At 46.0% G+C, this 21,384-nt stretch overlaps 1 protein-coding gene across 7 annotated transcripts in view; it reads right to left on the bottom strand.

Annotated features, from left to right (window-relative positions):
• MINK1 (misshapen like kinase 1) overlaps window positions 1-21,384 on the bottom strand; it is a 503,992-nt gene that overhangs the window by 262,527 nt on the left and 220,081 nt on the right. For all 7 annotated transcript variants that reach the window (XM_069215741.1, XM_069215740.1, XM_069215743.1 and 4 more), the window contains exon 8: window positions 2,212-2,266. In XM_069215741.1, coding sequence (XP_069071842.1) covers window positions 2,212-2,266 — 55 coding nt within the window. The remainder of the gene's footprint in view (window positions 1-2,211; window positions 2,267-21,384) is intronic.

Here is a 21,384-nt window from a genome sequence, read left to right as displayed (position 1 = left end):
CAAGCTCTCGTGATACCAAATTATAAGGAACTATATATATTAAAATGTGAGAAATGGGGACACACAAAACCAGTAGAAAGCTTATGTTACCTGGCTTCCACCCGCCAAATAGTACCAAGAATGTCTTAACAGGCACTGATGGAAAGCCATTTTTTTTTGCAATTCCCCCTAGATTATTTTTACCTTACCTTGACATTTTACGTGAAATTCAAGGTCTAACTAGACTTTTCCTCCCATCACAATAAAGAGCCAGTAAACACGACTTGCTAGATGTTTAGTAGATAATATTAAAATAATATTTGTGCACTTCGCACTTGAAACTAAAACTTTAATTAAAAGACAAGTGTAATCACAAATAAACTCCACATCACATGTGGCAGTCTTACTTCATTAGTGAAAATCAAAGCACGTAAGAAATCTGATCATTTACTCAGTCTTTCTCTTCCCCTGCAATGTCCTTTCTCTGTGTATACGTACACCTCTCTGGCTAGACAGTAGCTGCCGACTAGAGATAGAGATAGGGAGAAGGAAATGTAGAGAAGAGTGTGGGGTACACTGAAGGCAGAGGCAGAGAGAGCAGCAATGTAGCATGAGACGTGAGGTAGAGAACGGTATATGTAGACATATATAAAGGGGCGGTATTAAGATATTAAGAGATACAAGGTAAAGATAGGTTGGTGAAGTAGAGAATTTAAACAGTAAAGCACAGTGGAGAGCGGTAAAGGGGTTAGATATATAAAGCTGAGGGACAGGTGAGTGTAAAGATTGAATTGCGAGTGAGGGTCATTAAATGGGGGCGAAATACTAGGGTCATGAGATGAAACAGGGGAGTGAGGTAGAGAGACAGGGATGAGGTAGAGAGTGGGAGTTGAATGGTAAAGATCTACAGATAAGCAGAGAGAGGTAGAGAGCGGAGTGAGGTTTTGAAAGCTGGGCGCACAGTAGTGTTATGAAAGAGGTGTGGTACACAGGTGCAGTAGAATGCAGAGATAGAGACGTGTATATATATATATATATATATATATATATATACACACACAGAGCTGCAGAGAGATGAAAAGAGATGGGTGAGGTGAAGGGAGGCATGAGAGCAAAAGGTGAAGCAGAGAAAGAATTAGAGGGAGGTAGGGAGAGGTGACGGAGAGGCTGTCAGGGGATACACTTTCACAGAAAGTGAGTTTGAGAGATGGGAAGGAATCTAATGACTAGTAAGAAAAAGATGGGAAGAAACAAGATAGGGTCATACAGAGAGAGGTCAAAGTGGAGTACAAAAAAGTGCTGCAGAAAGGTTTGAGAAATGGGTGCAAGGACAACAAAGTAGAGGGATGTAGTCATGTATAGAGGCAGAGAGTGCAAAATAAGTGGGATAGACGATGTGTGGTCGGTACCCTGGTCTGGTATAGGAGACAGAGAGGTAGAAGACGACAGAGAAGGGTTGAGAAAGAGAATGAGACCGAGGGGAGAGAGAGAGACTTTTACTGTCCTGATCACTTTAATAGGGGACCCTTTGGAAGGTGGGGGACATGAGTGATTGCCTCCCTTGCCCATGCCTTAACTCTGCTTTGCATCGATCACTCAAGATTGTTTTTCTACTTATAGAATCCAAAACATGGTGCACTTACCAACGATTCTCACTAGCTCATAACCCACCCCAGGATCATTTAAATGTATCATCTTCATTTAAGACATCCTATGGAGGATGCTTCCCAGACAAACAGCTGCCTCAAGTAAACCTTATCCTCACACCAGTAATGTATCACGTCTTGTGCTTTCTCTTTCTAATTCCAGTTTTGCTAACATTATCCTTGTATTCTATTTTCCCTCACACTCCAGACTCTGTAGGTTCGTGTGAGATGCCTATCAAGTCATCTTTTATATTTCACGTCTTCCAGCATCATTTAGTTTCACTTTTCTTAATATAAAGTCAGAGCTAACGATACCCAGGTACAAAGCAAAGTGAAATTAAAATGCAGGATCAGAGGAACATCTCATGACTCCTGTGGGACAACTTAAGAGCTCCGACACACACATAAATGTCTTTTCAGTCCCGTGGGTCCCTAGTGGCTTGCATCAATTTGTTAAAATAAGAAACAGGCCATCACCTTGAAACCAAATACTCATTAGTTCAGAGTTCTACAGGCTATAACAAAAAGCTGAGAGACAAGATGAGAAACAGAAGAGCTGCTTCATGTGGGGCTGGGAAAAACTTACGTGGAGCTCCCTCTGCCATCTCAATGGCTGTGATTCCCAGAGACCAGATGTCGCTCTGTAGGAGGAAAGGAGAGCATGTTTAGCACAAAAGCCCAGACTGACGAGCACACAGTTCCATTATTTGACAATACAGGAGGTTGTGTGTTCTCAGCGACTGGTTTCTAACTGATGGAACCTCAAGCTCCTTTCCAGACAGCAAAACATTCTGTGAGCTATATCTCTGCTACCAGGGACATAGTGCTCTGCCTCCAGTGCACTATATCTCTTACATTCAGAGAGGTTAGATATATGTGTTCAAGGATCCACTATCACTGCATTCTGTGACCTTCATTTTGCATTTATTTAGTTACCTTCCTGTGTTTGGTAAACTATCCCTGCAGCTGGTGAGCTAACTCTGCCTCTGGGGAGCTATGTTCACTCAGCATCTGGTGAGCTATTTTCACTCAGCATCTGGTGAGCTATTTTCACTCAGCATCTGGTGAGCTATTTTCACTCAGCATCTGGTGAGCTATCTTCCCTCAGCATCTGGTGAGCTATCTTCCCTCAGCATCTGATGAGCTATCTTCATTTATTCTCACTCAGTATCTGGTGAGCTATCTTCACTCAGCATCTGGTGAGCTATCTCGGCCCAGAATCTGGTGAGCTATGTCTGCTTTATCTCCACTCAGCACCTGGTGAGGCATCTGCGCTCAGCATCTGGTCAGCTATTGCCGCTCAGCATCTGGTCAGCTATCTCTGTTTAATCTCCGCTCAGCATCTGGGGAGCTATCTCTGCTCAGCATCTGGTGAGCTACCTCCGCTCAGCATCTGGGGAGCTACCTCCGCTCAGCATCTGGGGAGCTACCTCCGCTCAGCATCTGGGGAGCTACCTCAGATCAGCATCTGGGGAGCTACCTCCGCTCAGCATTTGGGGAGCTACCTCCGCTCAGCATCTGGGGAGCTACCTCCGCTCAGCATCTGGGGAGCTACCTCCGCTCAGCATCTGGGGAGCTACCTCCGCTCAGCATCTGGGGAGCTACCTCTGCTCAGCATCTGGGGAGCTATCTCCGCTCAGCATCTGGGGAGCTATCTCTGCTTACTCTCCACTCAGCATCTGGGGAGCTATCTCTGCTCAGCATCTGGTGAGTCATCTCCACTTTTTGTTGGCTTTCGACTCTTGGCGCCTTACTACTGCTAATCAGTGCTAAAGTGCATGTGCTCCCTCCCCTAAACCTTGGTATAATTGGCTCACACCTGTTTGGAGTATTTAATTTTAACTGCAAAGTCCTTGTAAAGTGGTATACCATACACCCAGGGCCTGTAAATTAAATGCTGCTAGTGGGCTGCAGCACTGATTGTGCCACCCACAGAAGTAGCCTTCCAAACAGGGTCTGCATGCACAGTTTACTGCCACACTGACTTGGCAGGTCAAACTACTTGCCAAGGCCTAAAACTCCTATTTTCTACACCTGGGTCACCCCTAAGGTAGGCCCTAGATAGCTCTATGGGCAGGGTGCTGTGTATGTAAAAAGAAGGACATATATTTTTATGTGTTACATGTCCTAATAGTGGCAAACATCCTATTTCGTTTTTCACTGCTGTGAGTGCTGTTCCTCTCATATATTTGCATTGGGAATTCCCTTATATATGTCTAAGTGGCAATTGCTGATCCTTGGGGAGTAGCGTGGGCATGTTTGGAATGGTAGTGAGGATTCCTGCTTACTGGTCTAGGTGGATTTTACATTACTATTTTAGAAATGCCACTTTTAGAAAGTGGGCATTTCTATGTGCTTATAATGCTGGTGCTTTGCAGCCTGACTCCAATCCACATCTACAGCAGGGTGACAGCTCCACTTTGTGCATACTCCCCAGACAGCCATCCATCAGGGAGGGGGTAGGTGTGGCAGGGCTACATCTGCATTCATCTGGGTTGGAAGGGAGGCAGAGTACATTTTACACATGTATAAGCTATGTCCTGTCCTCACACAAAGGGTTTGGTTACCCCCTATTGATGTCTGGAGCCACAGTAGGGGAGAAGGGAAATTCTTGGAACTGGTCAGATCTGGCTCAAACCTTTTCTCACCTTCTAGAAGCAGGGCATCTGAAGTATAAGTACAGGAGCTCTTGCCCCCATGTTTTTTAGAGCACTTTTGGAACTTAGACTGAACCTCTGCTGGAAGGACTGCTGGATTGCACTAAGGACTCATCTGGACTGCTCTTATGTGATTGCCCTTTTTCCTGCTGCTGCTGGGTGGGATAAAGGACTCCCTGGAATGCTTTTCTGCTTGTTGCCTTGCTGCCAGCTGCTCCTTGACTGTGAGGTCACAAGGCACTATTGGCCTGCCAGAAGGAACCGCCATTATTTGTCCTGATGTGCTGGCCTGCCTGCGCCTTGGTGCCACCAAGTGTTCTCTTGGGATTGGACTGCCCAGGCAAGGCATGGAACTCTGAGTCTGCCCAAACTAGAGCCATGCTCTTTCATTATTTAAATAAAGTATGGGGTGAGCACCTATTCGGAGCTTAGTGAGTGATTAATTTTTATTTACTTCTTCCCAATCGTATTATCCAGCGCCTGTTCTGCGCTCTGCAAGGTCTCCAGTGAGGGCAGAGTGCTCTAGACCTCTTCTACGTTGCTGGGGTGGGGGGGTCCTGAAGACGCTGGGGGGCTGCTACCTGGCTTTTGCAGCATAGTGTGACAGTGCTTCTATCGGCTACTACAGAGCGTGAGGCAGGCGCTCTCTGTTCCACCAGGAGAGCGGTGTGTGTGGCTTCCAGTATGCCCCTTCCCTCCAGAGGGCAGGCCACAACGTACAACCCAGGGAGAGGAGTGCTGTCCTGAAACACCCTAACCTGCCAACAAGTGACATTGCCAACAGTCCAAATCCACCTGCGGGGCCCTCAATGCCAGTGAAGCTGTAACGTTGAGCAGAGATGCGCACTGAAGGCAAAAAGGCAGCCTTCTCTCCCAGCAATAGCCCGCGGGTGAATCACACTGACCAGTAGCTCATTAGGTACTGCCGGGTACCTACAAGGAAGAACCTGCTGTCCCCGCTCCTACATGGGCAGCCTTCTTGCTTTATTGAGGGAGCGGGGGACCCATTGGACTTTTCTACATCCGAGGTCCTCCCCCTGCGCACCCTGCCCCCAAATCCCACCCCCGTCGGGAGCACAACTTGGGGGCACTAGTTACAGTACAGTACGAAACCCTTGACAGAGGCAGCCCTCTTCCCCCAGCTCCACTGGATAACGAAGTCCCTGCCATTATCGCAAATTGTGTAGTAGCCTCAACAGTACCACGGTGGCCTACAGGTTGTAGCGGCAAGTTCAAAAGGAGATCTTTGGCTAACACCGTATAACCTCTAACAGAAGCGCCGACACTCTGTGACTCTGGTATCCACACACACAGGTGGTTCATCCTTTATGTTAATCATTTAATGTGATTTACATCTGCTTTGTCTGCCAGGCGCTTACGGTCTTACGGTGATGTATGTGTTATGCCTCCCAACAAGATCACGTTAGTTGCCCTATTATGATGCCTCATGTTTTCATAGGATGTTCTGCTACATTTCATGCCCTAATGTTGTAATGTACATCGTTTTGGCATGCATTGCTAGGACAACAGGCCTGTCATAATGCCTGCATAATCTGCACAGTAACGTCTTCCGTGTTGTTTGGCAACCTAACAGTAATTTCCTTTTTACTCTCATGGTTATGTATATGACAATTGCCCAGTGACAAAGTAATCACTGAGTTATCTCAATTTGCTCTACGTTTGATGCACAATGTACACTATAGTCACTTTTGTGCAGTATTTATTGTGTTGTCGGAGTGTGTGGGTGTTGTGCAAACACTTTACACATGAACTCTGAGGATAAGCCTGACTGCTTCGTGCCAAGCTACCACGGGGTGAGCACAGGGTATCTTTAGTGTGTAACTTACTTGCCCTGGCAGTGTGGATTCTGCCTGGCTGAGGTGCATACTCTAGCCAACCAGAAACCCCATTTCTAACATGAGATATCTCCGCTCAGCATCTAGTGAGCTACTGCTGCTTATTCTCCACTCAGGATCTGGTGAGCTATGTCTGCATCTGGTAAGCTATCTCCGCGTCTGGAGAGCTTTTGCTGCTTCTGGTAAGCTAACAGCTGTGCATTCAGTGAGCTACCTCTATTTGTTCAGTACGCTAGGTTTCTACATTCTGTGAGTAAATATCTCTGTATATGGGGAATTATGCCCTGATTTAGGGTTTGGGGCACAAGTAAAGGCTGAAAGGGTGACGGAGGGCTTTCAATCCACCTCCTGTCTTTATTCTATCCACTAAATTTAGTGATGTCCTCTTGCCATCTCTATAAATTGGCAGGAAACAGCGTTATGGTGGCTTCTGTCAACGTAGGAAACGTTGGATGGACGGTAACAACCACCATGACGATCAGCTGGCCAATTCAAACTTTTCAGAGCCTTTTTTTTTTTTTTTTCCCCAAAACAATCTCCTAAAGTCATTTTGTTTTTACTATCCACCACCACGATACTCCTGGTGGAAACTGGGACCTCCAACTATAAATAGGGCAGACATTCAGATGACTCATCTCCCTTGAGCTGTCAGAGGAAGGTTTACATTCAAAGAGTAAATTTTACTACGTCTGCATTTACCTGGCAGTATGCCCACCGCTAAATCCACCAAACTTCGAACTCTGTTGCAGCCCTCCACCAAACTGTTAACCAGCCCATGACAAGTAAAGCCAGCTTGCCCCCTCACTCCATATCATCCAACACATTGGGTTTCCAGAGGTCCCATGGCTAACCCTGAAGCTTTATCGCACCTTGGTAAGGATGCTTTCACTGATGCAGCTGGACTGATTCATCTCATGCGCATGACTGCCAAAAGAAATTGTGGGGAGCAGAAGCCCTATTTTAGGTACCCTACACCATCCTTGTAATGGAAGTGAGGGACAATTGGTGAAATCTATCTTTTAACTGAGTGAAGGTTGAGCAACAAGCCGTCCAATTGGGCAAATGATCAAAGATGTACAAGCATGCTGACAATATTTGCTCATGCAGTTCTCAGACTATTCTGTTCTATGCATTATAGTTCATAGCACTACATCATCTCCGGTTTGTCAAACACAGATTATGAGCGGCTTCAATCCAGTGTGATTCAAACATGTTTTGTACAAGCAGCTTGAAATGACTGCTCGAGTTTCCATTAGAACCTTAAGCAAACCTTCACAATGATTAATAAGCTATGGGTTTGGGCCACGGCAGCTCTAGCAAACATATAATGGAAGTATCTGACAATTCCAATACGAATTGATGTTGGCGACAATGTAATATTGAAAACTATTTATTTAGTATTAGGAAGCTTTGTAAAGTGCAACCCATCTCCTTCAGATCAATTGACACGGGTCTTTAGACTAGAACATTTTGGAGGGATTTATAGTCCTGGTAGACAGGTGATTAACCATGTATGAAATCCTTTGATTGTGACCCTTTTCTGTGTTGAGTTCAGTAAAGGGCATGTCTAAATAGTTTGGTTTTCCAAATTTTCGAACAGCATGCTGCTGGTTTGAATTTCAAATTAAGGCCAACAGTATTTTAGGTTCTAAGTCCTTTAAGACCCAGTGGCTTTCCTCCATGTTTAATTCTCTACAAAGATAAATGGATGATTCGATGGGCAGCCACGGAGTAAACAGCTCTTACGGGGGTAAAGGGACGGCCATTTTTTCTTTCGGTAAAACATGACTTTGAAGAGTACGTCTATGATGGTGGACAATCCATGCACTACATTCGGGCATCAACAGGCGGTGGAGAGCTCTAAGGGTGGGCTTGAGGTGGTCCTGCTTACAAAGATCAAGGCCAAAATAGGTAACCTAGTTCTAAGTTTTTTGAAGTCCAAGTTTTTTAGGAGGCCAGAGAAGATGGTATTACAGCAGTCGAAGCATGCCAGAATGAGTGCTCTAGTTTGCCGACTCTATGATCAGCATGAAGGAGTGGGTAGTTTTTAAAAAGGTGTTATAGCAGGCATGTTTTATCTTGTGTCACATTGCTATCAAGAGAAATGAGACAGGTCGGTATGGAAAAGAATCCCCAGGTACCTTACTTTGACAAGTTAGAAAGTTGAAAGGGAATGAATCATATTTTGTGTCTCCAGTTATAGGATCTTGTTCCTGGCATTGTTAATTTGAGGAATCTCTCCTTCATCCATAGGAACATGTTGTGTTGACCCAAATGTGGGTTCCATGTCTTCAACATTCATGTGAAAGACCATCTGGTGCTGTTTGCGTAGGTAAACCAGAGGGTGTATACAGACATCTAAGAATACACGAGCAGTATGCCCCTTGATAGTTGCTGCAGGAAACTGTGTGCTGACAATTGAGTTATCCAATCTAGACTTCATGGCTGCAACTCCTGAAAAAGAATGGACACATTGCAGTGTAGATCCAGCAGTTCCTGTCCATTCTGAGAAGGATTGCATGGTATACACTCTTGAAATGAGCAGAAAGATCAAGGAGTTTAAGGGCAGAGTTGAGATCCCCACACAGGGAGCACAGCGATTCTTCTCTCGTATTCACCAGTGCAGTCTCTGTGCCCATGAGCTTGGGAATCCTGACGGTTAGTGTAGAGGAGGTCGTTCAGATGGACTCGAGGCTACAACTCAACTGACCCCTTTGTGCAGGGACCTCACTCCAAGTCTCAGTACAGAAAAACACCCACTTTTCAACTAAGTTGAGAAAGCAGATTTTGTTTGGGATGTAAATGATTTCCCTGTTATTGAACTTGTGGGATTTGTGCTCTACCTATTAGAGTAGTCGGACCCTCTAAACAAAGTGATGCAGGACTGACTGAAGTGGACGTCCTCAGGAAACCCAGAGCTGATGGCTGTTTTCACATCAGGTAGGTTATGAAATTGTTCAACCTTTTCAGCCTCAGAAGTAGCCAACTTCGTCCTTGTCTGAGCATCACCAACTCCTCCTGTATGTATGCATGCAATATTTCTAAAGCTATAGCACAAACCTAGTCTCCAAGGCAGTGGAGCACTGTTGAGGGTCAAAGGCAAATACACAGTCAATAAGTGACATACTTGGTAGTTGATTTGTGTGCATTGTGACATAGCGTTCTTTAAATTGGCGAGTCTTCAAGTCTCTTCAGAGCTGGAGCAGCGCTGGGCCGGCCCTCATGGATACATATATGTTGTTCAAGATCCTGGGTGCATAGATGGAAAAAGAGAAAGTGACTCAGCATTTGGTGAAAGTTGGGGTTTGAAGCCGTCAAGGCACATCAGACCCAACCTATTCAACCGCAGACTCTCTTTCCACCAGTCAACCGGGGAACTTCGAGCAACTACTTTATCCCTCACGCATGTCTCGAGAGTCTGATGCAGCTGCAGCTGAGGGCGCTCCTTCTCCTACCTCGCTGCCAAGACTTGGCACGACAGTCTCCCCCCCAACCTTTGCACCTCACACCCCCTCTTCGACTTCAGGAAAAAGCTTAAGACATGGCTTTTTGAGGAGTATCTCCAACGCACAGCGACAACCCTGATAAGCTGCGCTTTACAAATACTATGTTTGATTGATTGACCATTGAATAAGGAGGCTGTGCAAAGTACCTTGTGTGTGCAGAGAGGAAGAAGAGGTCTGTGCCTTAGAATTAGATCTGTTGCCACAACTGAACATCAGAAGAGTATAGTCTCAAGGAAGCAGCAGAGGAGGACGAACAAATAGCAAGTGCTTCAAGAAATAATAACCTGAAAATAACTCTTTTACAGATATCCTTCGTTTTTAAGGGGCACGATTTCACTGCCCAATATCATTTGTGGAGAGTCCCGTAAAATTAAGTACTCAGGTTATTTCCCAGGAGGGCGCTTGCGATTTTGAGTTCTCATCGCTAAAGCTCATGTCATGTAATGTTGCCGGCATTCGCAATAACCTGGATGATGATGGGGGGCGGGAGGGTGAGTTAATTGACAGATTTAAATTTTGTTTGTTTCAGGAAACTTGGGCCACCACAAATGTCTATAGACGGAGGTACTGTTCATTTTGTAAGGAAGCTATACCGTCTCCAGCTGGAAGAGCAGCGGGGGCCTTATTACGTGGATAAGAATCTCCGAAATGGGAAATGCAAAATAAATTTACATGGACTCGCCCAATATATTGGCAATATCAATCCAGCCCAACCAAGGTTCATCTGCATTGTGTATTAATGTTTACAATAGACCTGATCTCCCCAACCACTTATCTAAAATGATCCAGATATTGAACTCTTTGGTGTCGGATCACTTTTCGACGCATTATATTATTATAGCTGGTGATTTTAATGTGTCACTCGAGTCTAACTCAGCCTTCTCTGAGACCACTCAATATGAAGACTTAATATGGAATATCACCCCATATTCAACTCAGATGAAACATCCTAAAACCACTAACAGGACCCTCCAGATAATCGATCTTATGATAACGCATGGTCTTAACCCAGGGAATAGGCCTTTTCCATCAGACAAGCCAGCGAAACCTACTTTTTTTAGAGGGTCATATAGTAGTATATTCGATCTTGTTCTTCTTGATGTTAGAATACCTCATCAATGACATTAAGGTGGGTGACTCGTATAATAGTGATCATGCTCCCCGTTTGGTAACTTATGACAGGCAGCTTCTTAATAGACAGACGTTCACAGCAATTATGATGCTCCTGATGCTATAGAGGTGTCCTCTAACAAGCGGGCTGTGAAATGGGAGTCCTTTAGAAATTCTCATATTATGGTGGAAAATGCGTGCTCTAGTAGCAACCCACCAGTTATCTGATGATCCTTCCTTACATCCCTCGAATGAGGTTATGACATTGCACACAGAACTTTTCTCGGCCGTCAGAGAGCTATTCTTTAAAACCACCAGGGATAATACAGTAAACATTCAGGAGCAAACCCCCATCAGAGGTGGTTTGGCAAGGACTGTAGAGAGGCCAAGCACACGCTCATGAAAGCAATAAGATCAAGAGACAGAGGCAAGATATCTTGCGCAAGGCGCAACTATACATCTGTACTTAAGTCTAGTAAAAACCATTGGGAAGAGTTGTCATGGCATGATTTAGTACTGGCAGCCAAGGATTCAGATCCCAAGCGTTTCTGGTCCCTGGTGGCCAGAAGTTGTCGTAATGAGAATCTTAGACCCGTTTGTCACATCTCGCAGGAAATCTGGTCTACCTATTTCACTGAGTTGTACAGTTTAGAGCCTTTCGCCCTTACCGTAACTGACAGTAAACCCTCCCACGCCTTTTCCTCCACAGCCAGCTTGACTCCTTTCAGCTTGAAGGAAACCGAGAACGCGTCAGGGCTCAAAAATCAGGGAAAGCATCTGGGTTGGATGGTATTCCTTCAGACATGTTTAAATAAGATGTGAATTACTGGGGTCCCTACATTAACAGGGTATCAAATGCTGTTCTGACCAGTGGAATTTACCCCTGGACATCGAAGGGAGCAATTATTGTTCCTATACATAAAAAAGGGGAGAAGGGTGTTCCGGGGGAAATGTAGACCAATTAGTATACTGGACACTTTGCAAAAGATTTACTGCTATCAGGTATTGGGTAGGCTCAAAGAGTGGATCGAAGCAAACTAAGCCCTTAGTCATTTGCAGGCCGGCTTTAAGCAAAAAATAAGCACAGTTGACCAGGTCCTTCGTTTCCTCACTATCAAATGGAAGATGGTGGATGTGCACACAGGGAAGCTTTTTGTTGCGTTTGTATATCTCAAATCTGCCTTCAACCTTGTTCCATGCTGCAAATTGTGGGAAGTTATGAGCAGGGCTGAAGTAAAGGGCCCCATATTAAACTTATTCAAAGACCTCTACTCTGAGAGTGATGCTAGAATTCTTTGGGGGACTAATGGGGAGCTAACGACTGAGATTCCAACATACAGAGGGGTGAGACAAGGATGCGTCTGGCCCCCAACCTCTTTCTCTTGTTTATAAATGTGTGCATTTCTTATCTTCTGGACTGTGATAATGATGCTCCTAGAATGGGTGGAGTAAAGACCCCTTGTTTGTTATTTGCAGACGATATTCTATTGCTATCTCAAACTGCTTCTGGGCTCTCTAATTTGCTCATTAAGTTCATGGGCTTCTGCAAAGACCATGGATTGGAAATCAACGCAGCCAAAACATAGTACATGGTTTTTGGGGACACAAAGCACAAAATGAGGAAACCTACACTCCTGGAGGGTGTATTGCTAGAAAGAGTCATTGCCTTTGATTACTCAGGAATTAAATTGGAGGATTCACAAAAATGGCAGGCTCAACTTTCAAAGTCGCTTATGAGTCTAAAACAAACGTCAGGGGGTATCTTGAGGTACGCTGCCAGGTCTGCCAGGTTTGCAATCATCCCTGCCATGGAAATATATAAGGCCCAAGCTAGAGGGGGAACTTTATACAGTGCTGAGTTATGGGGCTATTGCAACCTGGAGGACCTAGAAAGAGCCGAAAACTCTTTTGTAAAATCACTCTTAAAAGTGCCCAGAAGTACCCCCTCATTGCAGATTCAGATGGACCTAAATCTCCATTCCGTAGCACATATTGCGGCCTTAAGACCGTTACTATATTGGATCCGGATCTGGTCAGTGGAAACTTATAGTCCGTATAGAGTTTGGTTGAGTGATCTGTTAAGCATGCATGCTATAAAAAAAGTCAGGTGGCTTAAATATGTCAAAGGATCCTTCGCTGAACTTGGGTTGGGAGAGTACTGGTCACACCCTTCCTCTTTGCCAAAAAATGCTAGTCAGGTCATGAAGGATGTGTACTGGTTGAATGTACAAGTAGACAAATTGGCTAAAATACCATCGACTAGTATGACTAATAGTTTTTTATTGTCAAAATGCCATTATGAGTTTGAACATTACATGGATGTGATTTTATCTCCACCAGCACGAGCACTTTACATTAGACTTAGAATAGGGGTTCTCCCCTTATGTACTTTTATTTGTAGATGGCTGAAATCTGACAATCCTTCCAATTTATGCCCAATGGAAAGTGGAATCGCTGAATGCGTGGCGCATGTTCTTTTTCAATGTCCAGCGTATTCCAAGCAGAGGGCCCGCTGGATTATACCGCTCTGCAGATCTATGGGATTTAGAAATCGTTTACTGGCTCTCCGAATCATCAAAACGGATCCAAATGTGTCAGTGGCTTGTAGTTTAGCAAACTTTTTGGAGGCTATTTGGCCTATTAAATTTAAAACCAATTGTTTTTAATGTCTTATATCTCTTGTTTGGTGAATTGTTTTCTGGTAGTTAACACACCCATGAATATTTTACAAAGTTAGGCCACCCACGAATAGATAGCTATGGCATGTATTTGGATTATGACCTTTATCTATATTGAGTTTTATTGTATTTTATCATTCTTAGCTAAAGAACACTGTGATGGTTTTTATCTATTTTCTTGATACTTATTTAAGTGTTTGTATAGGTGCTTTTATGGTACATTTTTACAGAAATAAAGCTGAATTGAATTGAAAAAAAAAAGAAAAAAAAACTCTTTTAAAGATTCATCCAAGATTAGACAGACACCACACGAGACTGGCTGGGCAATCAAATCCTGCTTGCATGTGAAAAAAGCCATCGTCTTATAAGGGCCCTGCATGCAGGAAGTATTTCACCCAGAAATATAGGTACAGTATCTAAATACAAACATGCCATAGGTAAATGATCTCAGCAGAAGGACAGTGCTATACGTAGATCACAGTGCTGCAGAGAGTGGTTAAATCAAAGATCGGTACCACAAAAAAGATAACAAATAAATGCCCAAAAAGTATGAATATCTCATGTTGGTGACATATGTAAGAGGCTTTTGAACCTTGGACAACAATAAACTAATAAGAACTTCTATGTGACTAAGGCTGCTGCAATGTGATTAATATTTCAGAATTAAGTAGAGTCCAGAGGTCTCTCTCCCTACTCAGTCTGAAGCAGACTCCACGAGCCAGAAGAGGAAGTCATGCTACGCTTTACTTCATTTGTCTGAGAAGGCCTGCGAGAGCGGTTATCCTCTTGGGAGGATACGCTGGGACTTGCATGCAAGGCGGGGTCTCAGGCCGTGTTCTGCTCCGGAGGCTTGAAGCTACATGGTATAATTAGTTGATTGGCCAACTGTGAATGTCAAACAAACATTCCTTGGCTGAAACAATGCCCTGTGTATAGAGGGTGGAGAAGGTAAGCATTCATCAGGAAGGGAATGCTAGCAGCCATGATGCTATAAGTTGCGAGGTACAATACGTGCCATGTCGCATGGAAGCCCTTTGCTATGGATCCGGATGCCTGATGGACAGTGAAGTCACTGGTGAACATGTAGCTAAGGGTTATTGCCATCTCACTGTGGGTGACGGAAGAAACTGCAACATTAAGAAAGGGAGCTGGGACCAAACAAAGAAGACAAGCAGATCCCAATCCGGGTTGGAGCTAGCTATGGAAGGAACGTGCAACCAGAAGGAGACTCCCGGGTTCTACCTGTTCACAATGGTGGTTGCTACAGATCAGACTACACAGGCCAGAAAAACAATGCCAGTGCAGGGATGCTGCCTAGCTTCATTTCTCTGTGAGAATCCTGCACTTTCACCCGCTCAACTAACCTGTTTGAACATGCCTCATTACAATGTTTGATGCGAGGAAGTGATCAAAGTTGCCTTTTCACTTCTGGGGTTGCTGGCAAAGGCACTCGTATAAAAAAAAATAAGTGGGCACCTAGCAATTTGGAAACTTAAAGAGTAAATGGATAGGATGTGGAGCTACAGCCAGAGATGCCGACCCTGGAGCAGGGAAACCAGGTCCGAGTCTCAGTTCAACAGCCTGTGATTCTGGGCAAATCACTGAATCTCCCCGTGTCTACCAAAAATGAGTGTACCCTTGTGTAATACAACTCGCGTGAAGTGCTCCAATAACTACGGGTCTAGTCTGAGCTACATAAAACAGCAAAACAAATGAGAATGGAACAAACAGGAACACAGCGGATACAGTGGCTGAGAAAGTGGAATAAATGAGACAACGGTCTTTCAGATTTCTGTGAAACATGGTTGAGGGACTCAAAGTCATATGCTGTGGAAGCAAATTATTACCCGCAACAGGTATTCTTCCCGGTCCCAGGAGCAGAAAGTTGTGGCACATTTTGAAGCAGATGCAGATGCTTGAGATGGCAGGTATTTGATTTGTGTGCTTAATGCATTGTTATATAGACAATTACAAAATTCTAATGTGTAGTACATGTGTCCAGGAAACTGATGATGGGAGTGTACAGGGAAGCCCGGAGAAACAGGCAAGGGACGCTGCAGCAGGGACTCCTAGGTTACCAATTGTAGGCTTGGCCCTGGCAGGGGGGAGCAAGGCTATCTATTTTCAGGGCCTCGTAAGGGCCCAACACAACCAGTGACACGAGTACTGAGACATGCACAGTTAGAGGGTGTATGTGCATCTACCCTCGAGCAGTGTAGACACCTTTATTTGGCACCTCGGACCGTGCCCTGCCTCCGGGGGGTGTGTGCGTTATAAAGTATTATAGTGGCCAGGTGGCTCACTATATTCCTTCCCCCTGTTAGTTCAAAACGAACACAAAATGCAAGGCTATAAGAAATAAGTACAAGACATACAAAACACTGAACAACAACTGGGTGAAACAGTTCCTTGTGTTGTCTTCCTCTTAACAAGGTTAGTTCCTTTCTGTTGAAGGCAAACAATCAATTCTTCATTCCCCACGGTCCTCAACACGTGCTCTTTAAGTCCTTGTCTGGGACACAGATTCTTTCTTAATTGAAAAGGGTGTCCTCTTTCTTTCCTTTCCTTAAGGGGAATACTTGGTTGTTATTTGTCAGGTACACTTGTCCACAGCGGGTAGGTACTCCTGGCGTCTTTCGCTCCCTCGTGATGTTCTTCACTGTATCATGTTCGTAGTGGGGACTCCATTCTACCAAAGTCTTGCTGTGGCCATCGCCCCTCAAACCTTCACCACCTCCCAAGATTCCTTTTCAAACCGAGTGCGGAATTTCACTCCCAGATGTCGATCCTTGATGAACACTCAGTCTCCCCTCCTAGATTTAGGGGACCACTGCCCTTTTTCTCCTACTCGCTCGCTCATTGGTGGATTTTCTTCACTTTAGAGTGCCTTAGAAATCAAGAATGGCAGCGCCCACTGAGGTCCCATGGAATGACATCTCTCACTGCTCTCCTCGTGATGAGATCACTTGATGCACAGCCAGTGTACTGTGTGGGGTCAGTGGTAGGCCCTTAAGAACTGGTGAAGACAACACTTCAAGTTTTCCCCCCTTTTACACCCCTATTCTCAATGCCTTGTTTAGAGTTCTCATGAAGCGTTCTACTTCCCCCTTGGCCTGGGGCCTCCGTGGGATGATTTTCCGATGCTTGATATTCAACGCTCATAGGTAGTTCTTCAATTCTCTGCCTTGAAAGGGGGACCACTGTCCGTTTTGATTTCCTCAGGGAGACCAAGGAGTGCAAACATTTTCTCCAGGGCAGGTCGCACATGCTTGAATGCTGTAGATGCTACGATCTCCACTACAGGGAATTTACAATGATTGTCCATAATTACAAGAGTGGATTGGTTGTTGGGAAAACTGCCAAAGTCCATACTAAGGGCAGACCATGGGGATCTCACTACCTCCTCTGTTAAACCGGAGTCACTGGTGGTTCAGTGCTTGTGATTATGCAGGACTTATAGGCGGTGATCAGCTCTTCCACTATCTGGTCCACTCTGGGGAACAAGACTTTAGCCCGCAACCTGCCTTTGGTTTTCGCCACTCCCTGGTGGCCTTGATGTGCTAGCTCCACACTTCAGCTTCACAGCCGTCGGGGGAGCACAATTTGTTGACCTCACAAGAGCACTTTCACGTAGTTCATCTCCACAGTTCCACAGCTGAGTTCTGGTGTCCTTCTATACTTCAGTGAGTCCCCTGGTCCCGTCCAATAAGTTTTTCCATTGCTTCTCTCGGAGGGCCTTCTTGACCAGGACTAGGCTGGTGTCATCACATGTAGCTTCAGCTATTTCTTCCAGTGTCATCACTTGAGGGCAGGCCATTTCTGTTATTAATTTTACGAATGCTTCGGTGCCAGCCTCCTCTCATCCGTCTTCTGCAGGATCACTCACTAATGGATGGAGGGACAGGTAGTCAGCTGGATTGTGCCTGGAGTTGGATGGCCGAAATTTCAATTTCTGGGGGGCCCTGTCGCTCCATCCCTGTGAATAGTGGTACGAGTGGCTTGTGGTCTGTGACTACCGTAAATTTCTGACCGTACGAGTATAGGTGGAAATGCTTGCAGGCCCACTTGATCACCAACGCTTTGCATTCGATTTGGGCATAGCAGGTCTCCACTGCCGTGAGCACCCAACTAGTATAAGCTTCCTTATTCTTCCTTGGCCTTCTCCTGCATCAACACTGCGCCAAGCCCTATGGGGCTTGCATCAACGATGAGTTTGGTGGGGTGAGCAGGACCAAAATACATGTAGTAATGCCATCTTCACCTCTGCCAATGCTTTGGCAACAGTGGTCAACCTTTCCCGTGGTATGTATTTTCATGCGAGAGTCCTGAGGGGATGTGGAATGGTGGCCAGGTTCAGGATGAATCACCCGCAATAGTTAGCCATGCAAAGGAAGCTCCGCACTTCTGACGGGTTTCTCTGGGTACGGCAGCTGTCCTTATGACCTCCACTGTTTTTTGGTTCGACTCGTAGCCCTTCTTGCAAGAATTTGTACCCAAAGAACTCCACTTCATTCATGTAAAACTGACATTTCTCTCAATGCAGGGTGAGTCCTTGCTCGACCAACCGTCGCAGGGTGTCTCTCAATCTTTCATGATGTTCTTCGAGGGTAGTGAAGAAGATGAATATGCCATCACTCACAATGATGACCCCCACCAGTCCAGACAACGCTTCTCTTATGGTCTCTTGAAACACCTCCGCTGTGGATGAGACTCCGAAGTTCAGTCTTTTGAACCTCCACAGCCCGACGTGAGTGGAAAGCGTTGGGATATAGCGACTGGTTTCGTCTAGGAGCAGTTGGTGGTATCCCAAGTTCAAGTCTATTTTTGAAAAACATTTTGCGCCGTTGATGTCTGCCATTATTTAGCTGATGGTTGGTGTAATGTAGTGCTCTCACCAGATGGCCTGATTGGGGAGCCTCATATCCACACAGTCTGATGGCTCCAGGCTGCATAGGCTTCGGGGCTTTCACCAACGGAGATACCCAGGGTGTAGGGCCTGTGACTTTCTCTATCACGTCAGCCTGTTACAGGCTCAGCAATTCCTTCTCGACAGCCGTGCAGTGATGAAAAGCACCCTTCTGTGGCATAGGGCTACCGGTCTTACTGTCTCATCGATGAGCAACTTGACTTTCACCCCGTTTAAGCACCCTTGGAAAAGTTCAGAGAATTCCTCAAGGATTTTGTCGGCATGTGATTGGTTTGGTGAAGAACACCAGTCTCAGATCTCCCTCAGTGCGGCACCCTACCTGTGTTTCTGTGTTGCCGACGGTCACACGTTCTTGTGTGCCACTTTGACTTCTATCACTCCTTTGAGAGGGAGCGGCGTGCCCCCTCCATATGCGTATATCTTGGCCTTGGTTGGACAAAGACTTGCCCTGGGTCGTAGTCGTGCAAATTGTTCTGGCTCCATGACCTTCACTGACGGTCCTGTATCGATCAAGGCTAAGACTGTCACTCCTTTAATGTCAATCTGGCATTTTGGCAACGGTCTCCTTTGGTGATCTTTTATGTTTGTGAACGGTATCATAAAGATGTCTTCATCATCATCTTCTTCCTCTTCCTCAATGTGGTGCACTGGTACTTGATCCTCCTTGTAATCCTTCGGTGACAGTTCTTTGATGTTTGCCACTCTCTTCACTTTCACTGTAGGTGCTCTTGCTGTAGGGTACTGCGGCATACCTTGGCAAAGTGGTTCAATTTGCCTCATCTCAGGCACGTCTTTCCTTCTGTTGCACACCCTCTTGTAGGGTGATGTTCATAACCGCCGTTTCTACATCCTATTCCTCTACTAGCTCTTATTTCGTCCTGCTTATTGATGCCTGTGCTCGCCAGCTTCTGAAGTCGTGCAAAAAATGTGTCCACTGATTCTCCTTCGCCTGTTGTGCTTGACGGAGCTTGAACCTTTCAGAATCTGGATTGAATTGAAGGTCAAATGGTGGTTCAATGCCACCACTGCGGCGTCACAATCTCCATGCGCTCCAGTATTTAGTAGATTTTTGAATAAGTAAAAGTTCATCTCCGCCGGTGTGCAGCATCATGGGATTCATGATGACATCATCTCTCTCTCTTGGGGCTCGAAAATAGTGTTGCAGTTGGCTTATCCGCTTGTGCCTCCTTGGTGCCGGTGTGGCAGGGTCAAGTAATTGTCTGAAGGGTGGCAGCGCATTGACGGTCTTGTTCGACCCTTGTGTGAGCGTTGGGAGTTCTATCTGCTGACGACATTGTTATATTTGTTATTATTATTATTTTTTTCTCTTTTTTTGGGTACATACTACTGGGTGTAGTCTTTGTCTCTTTTCTACTGTTCTCCCACTGTCAGAATGTGCTGCGAGGTCTGGCCCAGGCCTTTTTGTGCCAAGCAATGTCTCTCAGTGTACAAAGGACGCTGGGAGTTCAAGTCAGTACGTTGCTTGCTGCCTGATGCACTCGATCCCTGTGTTGCCTCTCTGGTGTTTTGGCCTAGCGTTTTTTTTTTTTTAAGCTAACTCTTTATCCGATTAGCTTTGTGAGAGGGCTTGCCTGGGTGAAGAACCTTTACTGCTCTTTGGAGGGTAGCAACCCTGTGTCCTTTGATCATGATGCATGCCCCTCGCACGACCAGTGGATCAGAGGCCTGTCTCTCACCTCTTGTCAGCGAGGTGTTGCTAGTGTCTGAAGTGGAGCGACACAGCCGCCTCGATCTTTCCCCACCCTCCTGATTACGCTCCAAACGGTAATTTAGAGGACTTGAGTCGCACACTGCGGCGCGCTGATTGGTGAGGGACGTTCCAGCTCACACCAGCATACAAACACCTTCCCATCTCACTGCACATGAGGTGCAACGTCTTGTGAATGTGCTAAACTATTATTGGTCTTCACCGCCACGGCCCGGTTTCCTGGTGCGGCACACACGCCGGGGACTGGGGGGACAAGGCTATCTACTTTGGGGTCTTCGCATAGGCCCCACACAACCAAAGACACCAGCAAGGAGACATGCACAGTTAGAGGGTGCATGTGCATATGCCCTCGAGCTGTGAGGCACCTTTATTTATCTCCTCGGACCATGCCCAGCCATCGGGGGGAGGGAGCTCTTGAGGGGGAGGAGGATGCGTTACGAAGTGTTATAGTGTCCGGGTGGCTCACTACACCAAGGAGTGGCAGGTCACCATTCTAGTTGTTGTCCAACTCTCCTGCAATGAGGGTAAAGAAGGCAGGTGGGTGAGCAATGTCGCGTACCCGGGCAGAGCACGTCGCCGGAACCAGGAAGAGGGCAGAAAGCCCTGCAGGACCAGTAGAGGGATAAAGGAGACCCAACCCCCAAGCAGGAGATGGTGGAAGAGCTGAGGCGGGCTAGAGTAGAGCAGCGAGGCACAGCAGACAAAACTGCAGACACAGCAGGAGACGGCAGAGTGCACTGTAGTCCTGGAGGATGAGCTGCGGTGGCTCCGAGAGAGTGGGAGGGTGAGGCGGCCGCAGCCTCAGGCAAGGGGCTGTAAGGGGCCAATGCAGAGACATGGTGGGCAGTAGCAGGGGGTACCGGGTGGGCTAACGCACTTGCACTAATACAAAGCTGGGGAGAGGGTTGTAAAGCCCCTTCTGAGGCTGGGCTGCAGCCAGCAGCACACAGGGTTTCGCGGACGAGAACACTATGCTGAGTTTGGTTTGGAGTTGGTTAATCACTGAACTTGCATGGACTGGTGACATTTAACTAAGCAAAGGAGACCGGATATTTGGTTTTCACCCTGTGGAGCTGTGTCAGTAGCCCACAGAGCAGAGGGTAGACCTTGACAGACTGCAGGGAAGTGGCAACAGGGAATGGAACAAGACGCCAAAAGAAAAGACCACAGAGAACAACTGTTTGGTCCTTCTGCAGTCTAACTCAATAAACTGGCATTAAATCCAAAACATTTGCTGAACGTCCTGCGTCTGAGTCATACCTATCCTCCTGTTACAGAGACATATCTTGTGTTCCT

This window comes from Pleurodeles waltl, chromosome 12, assembly GCF_031143425.1.
Source record: "Pleurodeles waltl isolate 20211129_DDA chromosome 12, aPleWal1.hap1.20221129, whole genome shotgun sequence".
NCBI lineage: Eukaryota > Metazoa > Chordata > Amphibia > Caudata > Salamandridae > Pleurodeles > Pleurodeles waltl.
The sequence above is the reverse complement of the archived record's forward strand: the minus strand, read 5'-3'. Positions and strand labels throughout refer to the sequence as shown.